The following is a 12,500-nucleotide window of genomic DNA, read 5'->3' as shown; positions in this document are numbered from 1 at the left end:
TTTGTTTTCTTGCACGTGCGCCCGTGTGCATTTTTCACTTGTTATTGTCCAACTTGTGAAAAATCTCGGTTCAACGATAAAGTTTCTCTTTGTCAGGTTCTCTGTTCCAACTTATCAAAAAAAAAATTGAGAATGCACGAATATTGTCTGCAATTCTCTTGATTTGCTTATTCTTGAAAATTTAAGAAGAATAATTGTTGCCGTTACAGGATAAGGGGAAAAACATCAAAGATTTTAATTTTTATAACAACGCACATGAAATGAAAAAAAAGTGTTTTGGAAACCGCTTGTTATTTTTCTGAGAAGGATGATGTGACGGTAGATGATGTCGGTATTGGATATGTGGGAAGGAGCAACAATATTATAGCAGTTAATAAAACGGACCAAGACGTTGACAAGGCTCATAGAAGTAGATTGTATCATAAACGTGATGAGCTGGTCATATATATTTTTGTGTCACCTATTTTCGTTTAGAACCACCGCTTGTTAGGCAACGTCTCACTGCTGAAGACAGAATAAACTCTCGGCCACAAACTTTTGAAAGTTAGTTTACAGTTTCCCTTAAGTACGCTCCTGGAGAGCAAATTTTTTGATACACTCCATCAATGAAAATGCTTCGCCACTGGCAAATGGTGTACCAATTCGGGGACCTCCGTTTCTACGAAACGACACAGAATATTAAAAATTGTTTTTTTGTGTGACACCTTATAACTCGGCTGTTTTCCTCATTCCTAAAATCAGCCCTTTTAATTCGCTATTACAAATTTGCATTGAAGGGCGCATGCATTTTCTAAAACAATTCAAACGACATGTTCTTTTCAAATTGGAACAAAGAACCCGACGAAGAAAAAAATTATCGTTGAACCAATTTTTTTTCACAAGTTGGACAATAACAAGTGTAAATGCACACGGACGCACGTGCAAGAAAACAAAAGTATATATCTATCTATATATCTCTATATGAAAACCTTTTTGAAAACGGGTGTATATATATATAAAAAGTTGTCCCAAGCATCTCTCTCTCCCGTCCTCATAAACACAAATATATCTTAATCACAAACTTTCTATATATATATATATATATATATATTTAGTATATACACACTCAGTGATCTTGGTAATTCAAGCAATCTGATTGGTTAGCTATCTCGGGCTATGACGTTATATTCACCGCGCTAAGCGGTGAATATAAAGCCGAGCAAAATCGCTGTCGTGAACTGGGTGTTTTGCCAAAGTTTCAAAGTAAAACCTGTTTGAAAATACACGAATATCCAAGTGCTGATGACTTTGAAGGCAAGAAAAGACTTCATGGTGTTTAAACAGCGTGATTTATTGTGAAGTGGTTTACTTTAGCTGACTTTTTGTACGCTCGAAGTTATGTTTACCACTACAGAGGAAAACGAGGTCGCTTTGTCACTGTTTTGTGATTTCGGGATTTTCTCGCAAGACCAATTTTGCCTATAAATAGAGGTTAATTTATGGAGAAGAGAGGAAGGCAAATATTTTCGAAAATTGTACGTGCCAGCAAGTTAACAAGGCAAAGAACTTTGGAGATAAACAACGCTCACCTTGATCGCAGCCGCTGTTGACAGCATTTGCAAGAAGCGACGAAGAAAACTTTCTCATTCACGGTGAGTTGACAGAAACAAATAAAGCTCTAGATACTTTTCTTCTCAGAATTGGATAGTAATTTAAATTTTCGGCGTTTTCTTTTAAACCGTTGATGCTAAAGCTTACAAAACTCGATACAAAAGGATTAAAACTATCATTTGCCATGTTTGAAGATACTGTAAAGATCTAACTTTTGCGCATCCACTGTTTACGGCTTCGTGTTCACGCATGAATTTTCACCCGTCAATCAAACTAATGGTTTTTTAATGGTTTCCTTTCTGATTCTGTTGAGATCACTTCGTGTGAAAATACTAAAACAATTATTCACCTCAGGCTCAGTTAATATTGTTGAATAATCCCCTCGACTTCGTCTCGGGGATTATTCAACAATATTAACTTCGCCTTCGGCGAATAATTGTTAAATATATATATATATATACTAAAAATGGGGGCAGCTCTCCCCTACCTATCATTTCCCATGATTATCTTCTTGTCATAAAACACTATGACATTTGAAATCAGCGCGCGCGGTAGAAGTTGTTTTCCGTGGTCGGTTACTGATTTTCTAGGTTTCTTTTTGGCCGCCTGCAGCAAAGTTTTCCGGAAGGCATCATTAAGCCTTATGAAGGAACAAGACTCACGATTGGCAAATTCTGCCGTCGTCCAATATGTTACCGTACTTCGTCTCATTTTGGCAAAACGGGTGAAACACTGATCTCGGGCTTGAGACGGAAAGGCATCATATTGCGAGCTTTGATGTGGGCGGTGACGAGTCTCTGGCCTCAAAAAGTAGCTTTTAGCAGTCAAAACTATTCGGCGAGAGCAAAATTGATGCTGATTCCTGACCAGGCCAGAGACCTAGTAAAAAATTGTTTTGAAGGCCGGCGTCCATGTGTCCCTTTCAAAACGGCTCGTTTGCATCCGGGATCTTGAATAAATCGAATGTGTCAGCAAAGTTTACATGTGATGATTTATGTGGAGAAAGCGAGAGTTATTGAGAGAGAGTAATGTGATGATATTTCGCCCGTATTAAGTGTGGAAACTTATGTCTGGTTGGTTGCGGATAGTTTTATCAGTGCCGCGAACGTGGTTAATTGTGTGATTTCCTGAAGTTGTTGACAGACAGATTTCAGGTATGTCGTGGCGCTCGTGTTATAAGAATATTGTGTACAAGCATGAAAACGCTTTGTAAGTGTTTAGTTGAAGTGATTTTGTCTTAGATAACCGATTGTGGAGTCAAGAAAGGTGGATTAGTTTGAATGTCATTAATTATCGAGTCAAGGTCCACTGGTTCTTCCTTTTTTCTCACAACTATTTCAGGGCATTCTGTTTCTTCTTGTTGATCACCGAAATCCTTCCATTTGAGCCCATTTGGTCCGTAGTATAGAGCGTATAAAATACGGCTTTGCAGATCGTCACCCTGGACAACACCAAGTTCCAGAGAAGTGAGGTAAATACTGGTCCATGGCATTTTTGCGAGCTCGGTAATGTGCGCTTCCCATAATTTACCTAGCTTGAAGCCAAGAGCACTTCAGGTCAATTTTTTTCCACCACTTGATTGTTGTAATACATCCAAGCATCATCATTATCCATCATGAGGCAAGAATGTTGGTTTTGATGTGGGTGTTGAATAGCACAGCCGTGGCAGCAATGCACCTTTTCTTATTGAATGACTTTGTCAATCAAAGTCACATAAGTCAGTTGGAACACATTACTGATAAAACTGGCTATCCTTTGACACTGAACTTTTTCTACTTCATCAATCGTTACAGAGGTGTAGCGCTCGATTCGACTTGCATGTTTGGAACATTGTTTTAAGAAATATTGGTGATAGCAAGACTTTTTTTTAGCAAAGAATCGCAAGAAAGATAACGCTGTCGAAATCTACCCACTTTTATTTTGAAAATATAATTGATTCTACATGAGCCAATCAGGATTAAAAGAGACCGGGCAAGTTTAGGCAAGCCTATTGTTCCTATTTTGTAAGAGAGACGCTCATTAGATTTAGAGGAAGACACTTATCAGTATGGAGGAACCCACTTTTCCCTAGCTTAAAACAATGGGTGATGTCATGGACTCAACCCTTATGCATATCAATGATTTACCTCGACCTTACTCGACACCAACGGGGCTTAATTTCATCCCTCTCTCACTACTTATCACGCTTTTTACATAGCCTTTTTTGGCTACATCTGACCAAAAAAGAGTAAAATTAAAGACAATGAACAAGGCTGCAAGAAATCAAGGATTGAACATTGAAGACTAAGGTCCACTAGACCTAAATTCCTGTAAGGAAGGTACACTGTAACTGTTTTTGCATTCTGATTAAATAATTGGTGTCAAATAAATCATCTTATGCACCTATCAATATCATGCCGGCGGGGAGGAGAGGCAGGGCATGGGGTGAGGATTTGATTGTCTTTGTTGGCCCTGGGGTAGGGCATTTGACTGATCTTGTTCTCCCTGGGGGGGGGAGGGGGGGTATTTGAATCTTTCTTCGCCCGACGTGGAGATATTTGACTGCCAACTCGGACGAAAACGACTGAGACCGAACATATCATTCCCGTTTCCACGCTTCACGCATGCGCCGTACGGTCTGGAAAGATCTGGAAATCACGGAGGCCAACGAGAACAAGCGAAAGCTGAGTGGATTTCACTGTTTTGTCTTCAAATTTCGTTTGTTTTAGCGTGTTTTTGATCAATTGAACCTCTTAGATACTGTGGTATCAAAGTAAACGGAATTAAAGAGAAACCAAGTCGATTCTTGCCAGTACAAATGATCAGTGTATGGCTCATTCGCTACAATCACTGTATAAAGCTTGAAAACCTGACTTTTTTTGTACCCTTTACTAAGAATGGTATGTTTGAACTTACATAATGTGGACTTTCTCCTGAAAGGTTTCTGTATTCTACGCAGTGTAACACGGATTATGAGTAAAACGTATAATTGCAGCTGTAACAGGAACATGTATCTTTGGTGATGCAGCAACGTTTATAAATAAAAATTGCAAAGTTTTATTTGGAGATATTTTCATTGTACCTTTCTTGGGTTCTGCCTTGGGATATTTGATAGAAATGTGCAGCCCGGGGTGGGGAAATTTGGTTGCATTTGACTGGAATGATTTGCCCGTGGGCAGTGAATTTGACGGCAAATTTTTGAAAAATGTCAAATCCCCACCCCATGCCCTGCTCTCCCCCCCCCCCCCCTGCCGGCTTTACACTGATAGGTGCATTATTTAGGAACATTCCACAACTCACCAAGCACTCTTCCTGGCACTGCAGAGAAGTTATTGAAACTACTGTTTTATTTAACGATTATTCCTCGAGCCCGAGTGGGCTCTGAGTCAATAGCCCATGAGGCCAAAGGCCGAATGGGCTTTTGACTCAGAGGCCATGAGGGCAAGATGAATGATCGTTTTAGTAAAATTTAACTAGTTGGTCAAAAATATATATATTTTTGGCACCAAAAAGTCGGCTCTTTTCGCTACATATAACGTAGTAGTAGCTCAGCCAATCAGAACGCAGCATTGATTTTGTGACCATTGCAATGCAAGCCAACTAAACATTTTTCTTCCAAAAAAAAACTAGAACATTCCTGGCTTTGTGATTGTGTGATTGGTAGGCAGCTTACGCCATCATTGGTCTAAAACGTGGCCATTATTTAGCACGAGCTTGCAAGAGATAATGCCTTTTTCCTCCAAGAACATCCAGTCCTAAGCAGGAACTGAATTTCGGTCTTGCCAATTTTTTTTTTTATTTTGTGTGGAGTTCGTGCTTGATCGCAAAAATGTAACCTTTGTGAAACCCCAGGAATAGTAGTACATATAGTTGGTTTAGGAAGCTATAATCACCAACCCATGTGCAATTGTCTCCTATTCCCCCTCTAAGTTCTTGACATGTACTTTTAGTAGCTGCAATTGCTGCTTGAATTTGGTTTTCAAACAAAAAATGATGTAGCTGTTAACTTTCTGTTGCTTGTAAATAGTCAGAGATGCAAGACTCATGTTCCTGCTTTGCGTGTATGGTCGACTGATGAACCTCACCCACAAGAGGAGGTTAGTTTAAACTTAACAGATTCTGAACATGATACACTTCTTTCCTTGTTATAATAATGCACTTCACTTGTCTGTTTGATATTACAAGGGATTTTGTTGTAACTCATGGTTTCCACGGTTTTTTGTTTCCAACTTTTTACCTGGACCAGTGAATATCCATCAACTCTGCTGGTCAGGATAGAATGCCTTAAATCAGAAGGTTTCCAAGTTTGAGAGTGATTTGTTGAAAACTACGGAAATAAAGATAAAGCCACGCAATGGCCAATGCAAATGTCAGTAAAATTTTGACATTTTGCACAGACCGGCATTCCTTTGCCCATTTCTGACATTTCACCCTCAATCTTGAAAAGTTCGCTCATCTTAAGGCTATATTTAAGCTACATTCCAGCAGTGTTGATTGAGATTTACCAACTGGATCATGTGAAAAGTAAGTTGAAAAAAGTGGAATGGTCCACTGTGGCCTAGCTGAAAGCTTGCATTAACTGCTGCTAATAATAAGTTAACTGTCAGTTTATAATCAGCCAACCTCGTAAATGTACAAAAGGCAAATATTCATAATTTGGGTTTGGAGAAAACCGTAAAAATGTATAACGTATGCAACTTTTAGTTGCACTACATCACAAATTTTTTTCTGGAATACCATAACGTCATTTTACAAAACTTGAAATCTACAAAGTGCAGCTCTGTCTTTGATTTCCGATAGTTTAATTAATCTGAAAACATCTTGTACTTTTTAACAGTACTTGGACTGTCTTTGGGAACAAATCAAGAAACTAAAAACTGATAACTGGCAGGTAAGAAACAGTTTTAACAAAAGTTTCTTTGTTGAAAACTTAAATCTCCACTATACTGAATGTTCTACCAGTATGTGGAATAGGTTAAGCAATAACTATATAAATCAAAACTAAAGTTCTGCATTAAATTAACCATTAGGAACATGATTTAAAGCTGACAGATGTTAGTGTGGTCAAACTGGAGAATTGCGTTGGTGTAGTTATAGTTATGTAATAAACTTAACACAGGAAAAGGTTCAGACTGTTTCTGAAGTCTTTTAAACTGAACTGTTTTGATCGTGTCCACCCCGTGTACAAGTTAAGGAGCGAGTTAGGGCTGATACTTATCCTCGCCTGGCACATCAACAACCTTGTCAACTCGAACTGCAACCCAGATAATCTCTCCTTTAGCTGGTCCCTCCCTCTGTCTTTGAAATTTGTTTACCTCTCCTGGGTTTGCTCTCTCTCACTATTGTAGAACATCATATGCGTTATGCCCTTGGTATACTCAGACTTTACCTCACATCACAGTGTGAAGATTCTAGCCTATCTCGAAAATCACTGACAAACTAAGTAGTTGTTACTTTCGTTGTCTTCGGCTCGGACCATCATCACATCTCTTCCATGGGTAGCCGCATTTCCCTTTCCAAATATAAGCTCAAGAAAGGTGTACCCCCATGGAGGAGTGGGCACTCGTCTTCCTGACTCGGTTGATTTTCATCAACTCTAGCCTTCATTAAGGTCTTCTCTAAGGTCTTGTGGAGATTCTCAGTCTGTCCTTGCCTCTGGGTAGTACGCACTTGACCACATTTTGTTGATCTCCAGGATCTGAACATTTCCTGGAACACCTGGGGATTCAAAGATTCTTCCGTTTCACTCTGGTATGCTGTCTGGTACATCTTAATTTATCACCAACATCCTTGCCCAAGTCTTAGCACGTTGATTGGGAATTGCAAAATACCTCAGCCCACTTTGTTTAACTGCACTGCATAGGAAGAATGTGGCTGTTTCCCCCTTCAGACTATGTGAAGGTAGTAACAATGTCATTATGGTTCTGCTCTGTGTATGGTTCCCAGATAGTATTGGATGCGATGGTTCCTTTGGTTATACGAATCCAGACCTTGAGCTTGAGCCACATTCACAGGTGACCAAAGATCATAAGCTGCATTTTCACTTGCCGCAGTTCATTTTCTGTTATATTTTCCCGCATAATTTGTTTTATTTCGAGCATTTGGCTTTAAAAGTTTGGAGAGTCAACAACACTTTCGAGAATTTTTTCGTTGAAGCCAAGAAAGTGTTACTGAACATTATGTCAAAAGAGATAAGAAAAATCTAATGGAGATCCACTTTCAACACACTATTTTATCTAGGCGATTTACAAAACTAGAATCGTCTTATGACCTCTTCAGTTGTACGCCACACGATATTTGAAATAATGTTCTCTTGAATGCTGAATGGGTGAATACCTGAATGCTCTGGAAAGACAGGAGGAAAGTTCGGTGATGCGGAGACACTCCTACGAAAGGCAAGAGGGAAACGTTCCGGAGTTTGTAATGAATGTAACGGGAACACTTCTTGATTATGCTATCTGTTAAGACAGGTCACAGAGTCAGTTCTTATTAATTAGATTGAGGAAGGTCAGCTGATCAACTCCAAAAGTGAATGGAACTATGTCCGCATACCAAGAACTGTTGTAACGCTATAACCTGATTACGGAGGATTGTTTTTATTTTTTGTTACCTTTTGTTATTTGCAGTCTCTGATAGCAATGCTATTGTTTTTGGTTCAAAATCTGAAGTTTCAGGTGTTCTAGCGTTGGATGGTGGGAGTGACATATAAAGCAGTAGTTTAAGAGTGTTACGGTTTATAAATAGCGGATGATTGTTGTCAATTATTTTCAATCTGTTAGAGGACAATTGGGGGTGTATATGCGAGTCATGAACACAACATGTGAGCCAGAATTAGAGAACCAAATACTCAGAAGGAGTCGCACCAAACTGCATTTTAAAAAAGGCTTATTACTTGAGCGGAGCACCAAGTATTCGCGACGCTCAGGCATGTCCCGAAGTGAGAACGGAATTAGTTCGAGATATCTCGAGATCATTTCGAGTCCTTTTTCGGCTACAATAAATATGTTATTTTAGTATATACTAAAACAGTGGATAGTGTTTTTCTCGCTCTCTGATTGGATACTCAAAGTCGGGATATCCAGTGCTATTCACTGATTCACCTCCAGCTCCTCCGAGCGACCGATGCCAAACTCGCGTAAGTTACGAGCAAAGTGGCTTCCCGGTTTTCTGCCTTAACAAACCAAGAAATTTCAGAAATAATCAAACAAGCTGTTCCCGAAATACACGAAGGTGACGAAGTTCGGTTTAGAAGCTTTAACAGGTAAAGCTTTGTCTGTTTGACTTGAATTTATCGATGAAACCGGTGAAAAAGTTTTTCGTTTACACATGGAAATTACAGTGTCGGTGGCTAGTAGTGGATATTTACATCGCCGCTTCGCGGCACGGTAAATTCACCGCTAGCCACCTCCACTTCAGTGAATAATTGTTTGTTTTTTTTGTTGTTGTTGTTTTTTTTATACAACAACAGTGAATAATTGTGATGTATACACTGATTCACCTCCAGTTCCTCCGACCGAGCGATGCCAAGCTCGCGTAAGTTACGAGCAATATGGTTTCCCGGTTTTCTGCCTTAAAAAAAATTATCAAACAAGCTGTTCCCGAAATACACGAAGAAGGTGACGAAGTCCGGTTTAGAAGCTTTAACAGGTAAAGCTTTGTCTGTTTGACTTGAATTTGTCGATGAAACCGGTGAAAAAGTTTTTCGTTTACACATGGAAATTAAGTCTTGCGTGACTTTATTTAGCTGACATTTTCATACATAAGCTTAACACTAAATTTAATTTTACTGAATGGTTTCAAATACAAAAAGAATTCACAGCTCCTTTTGAAGAAATTTCCCAGCAAGAGCTAAGCAAATGCCTGCAAAAGTTTTATTTCTCGGCAAGAAAACGCAATGACCGTTCGCTCATTGCGCTCCAAAATTGTAAGCAACAGTAAATGAGTTAAAAATCATCATGTTTGTGCTCAATTATCTCACTGTTTTAGTATGTACTAAAGGAATTATTTTTTTCAATAAATATCCACCGCTAGCCACCTCCACTTCGGTGAATAATTGTTAATCATGGCGGAGTTTATAATCTCGTCGGAAGCTTTTTTTTATTTATCTCTTCTTTTCTGTTGTTTTTTTTCTTTCCGTTTGTTTTTTTTATTTAGTTATTGTAGTTTTTTTTTTTTTTTTTGCATAGAGTAAGTTTCTTAAATTTATAAAATTTCTTCCCTATTGCCTTATGTCTCTTTCTTCCTACTTCTTGCCGTTCCTCCGCAGTACTACGCGAGGTCTTGCGATTCACGTATTTCTAGTTTATTCGAAGAAGAAATAATAATTATTTTTGGCTTCCCGGGGTTTGAACCCGCTCACCTGCAACCGTCAGGTCAGATGAAACCATAAGTTGAGGGATTAGACGATTGTTTGTTAGTGAAAGGCTACCTTCTGGAGCTCATTTCACTATACCCCCAATTACAGCTGATATGGTGAAGGCATACTTACCAAAAATTCCAGCCAATAATTTAACTGGAATTGATGTAATCAGCTGTGCTCTTCTGCGCCTAGGCATCACAGAACTTGCCCCGTCAATAGCAAAGCTTGTAAACCTGTCGCTTTCGACAGAAACTTTCCTTTGTCGTTGGAAACAAGCCAGAGTGTCTGCAGTCTCCAAAGCTGGTAATATAGATGATGTAAACAACTATAGGCCCATTTCCGTGCTTCCGGTGCTATCATGAATCATTTGGCAGCATGTGCATAAAAATCTGTCAGAATATCTAACTGCGCATGATTTTAGCTATAGGAATCAGTCTGGGTTCAGGAAACTGCACAGCAAGAGATGGCGATCGCATATAAAGTTGATACTCTGTTATTTAATCTAGACAAAAACAAGATTAACGGTATGGTTCCTATTAATTACAAGAAGGCCTTTGACATGGTGATCATGTGACTTTGCTACGCCAGCTTGAAGCCTTCAATCTTGATAAAAACGCTTATATTTAAGCGATCGTACTCAATTGGTTTCATTCATGGGTCAGTTATCCTCCGTTCGGACCGTTACAGCTGGCGTGCCGCAGGGTTCCGTATTGGGTCCCTTGCTTTTTGTTGTGTTTTATCAATGATCTACCCTTACATGTCCATACCCAGGTCGACATATTTGCTGATGACACCACTCTTTTAGCGATTTCTTATTTTGCTAATGTAGAAGATCTTGAGAACACTCTCTCCCGAGAGGTCTCCAACGTCGATGAGTGAGCAACAAACAGCAAACTGCCACTCACTTGTTTTAAAACCAAGACGATTCTAGTTGATGGTAAACGCCTGGGAAAACGTTTAAATAACGGAGATCGCAAGCTTGAGAAACAGCTTAAAGGATGCAATTTAGAACAGGCCACAAATGTTAAGCTACTGGGCCTTGTTATTGATGAACAACTTAGATTTGATATGCATATTAGCTGTGGTCACCCTACAGACTTTTACCTAGGTAAAACCGATTTACCTAGGGCAAATTCATCAAAATTCTGCCTAGGTAAATTCATCTCGGGTTTTGTTTTACCTAGGTGAAAAATTCTGGGAAGGTCACACTACTGATATCGGCTCCCAAAGTTTTCACGCCAGTTGAATGTTTTGGAGCGTAAATTCAAGGAGGCAAAATGCGTTGGAATCTAGCCGATCAAAGAGACGTTTTTTCCTTTTATCTCGCTGTTATTTCTTACGCTAATTCAACGTGCAACGTGAAGAAAGGCGAAGAGGTAGACGACTCGTGCTCCGGTTCTGACACCAAGACCTTCTCCGATGAGCGTCTATTGGCTAGCAGCCTCGGTATTTCATTTTTCCCTAGCTATTGCTTTGGGGTAGCTGTCAAGGGAAATTCTATTGTTTTCGAGACATATTCAAGACCCAGACGATAAAATTTCCCCGAGGTAAGTTACCTAGGGAAAAATCGGTCACAGTTAAAAAATCAAGTTTCCCTAGGTAGACTGTCAACAAGTCGTGTTTACCTAGGTAAAAAGTCTGTAGTGTGACCACAGCTATTGACTGTTTATGTAAAAAAGGTATTATAGCGTATCGCATACGTGATAGAATTAAGGGTTACTTATCAAGATCAGAGCGTATACTTAATTATAATTCTTTAATCGAGCCATTAATATTATATTATAACATAACTTGGATAAGCTGTTGCAGCCAAGATAATATTGATAAGATTTTTAAGCTGCAAAAATGCTGTGCGCGTATTATTCTGGACGCCCAAAAACAGCATAGTAGCGTAGATCTGTTTAATACCTCAGGATGCGTGCCATATTACGTTGAGTCTGACATTAAAAGATGCTTGATAGCCTACAAAAGAATTAGTGGTGCTTACCCTGATTACATAAGTGAACTATTAGAACTAAACAGCAGCCAGCATAGTAGAAATACACGAGGTGCCAATCTTAACATATTGCCTAGACGATACAATAGAGCGAAGGAGGGTGGTCGCAGATTCTCTGGGACAAATTCTAAATGTTGGAATCACCTTCCGCTTAATATCCGTTCCTCTTCATCTGTAAATATTTTAAAGAGTGCTTTATATAAACAAATTAAATTAACTCATTGTAGGGATAGAATTTTTACTCCTTTTCTAGATAATAATTGTTAGATTATGTAATAATATATAATTGTCTTTTGGTTTAGCTTTTATATCTAAATGTCTTATGTATTCCTTTCGTCTTGTAATATATTACTAATTAAGAGGGCCACAAGTTTGTTACTTGTCTAACTATTAGGTGTTACCCTCTATAAATAAAGTTTGATTGATTGATTGACTGATTGCGCCTCTGCGACCCAAAGTAGTTTGAATTGTGAATATTAGCCATATAATTTTTGCAATAGTTTCGGAACAAGATTGGGCATGCAAGTTGGCGACTTTTTGGCTTGTTTCGGCTATTTCACGTAGTGTAACCGGAAT

General features: G+C 39.0%; 1 protein-coding gene across 3 annotated transcripts in view; it reads left to right on the top strand.

The window, feature by feature from the left end:
• LOC140936333 (nuclear cap-binding protein subunit 1-like) overlaps positions 1-12,500 on the top strand; it is a 96,291-nt gene that overhangs the window by 31,026 nt on the left and 52,765 nt on the right. For all 3 annotated transcript variants that reach the window (XM_073385794.1, XM_073385795.1, XM_073385793.1), the window contains 2 exons: positions 5,597-5,666; positions 6,407-6,460. In XM_073385794.1, the coding sequence (XP_073241895.1) occupies positions 5,597-5,666; positions 6,407-6,460 (124 nt within the window). The remainder of the gene's footprint in view (positions 1-5,596; positions 5,667-6,406; positions 6,461-12,500) is intronic.

Source organism: Porites lutea, chromosome 5 (assembly GCF_958299795.1).
Source record: "Porites lutea chromosome 5, jaPorLute2.1, whole genome shotgun sequence".
Lineage (NCBI taxonomy): Eukaryota > Metazoa > Cnidaria > Anthozoa > Scleractinia > Poritidae > Porites > Porites lutea.
The sequence above is the reverse complement of the archived record's forward strand: the minus strand, read 5'-3'. Positions and strand labels throughout refer to the sequence as shown.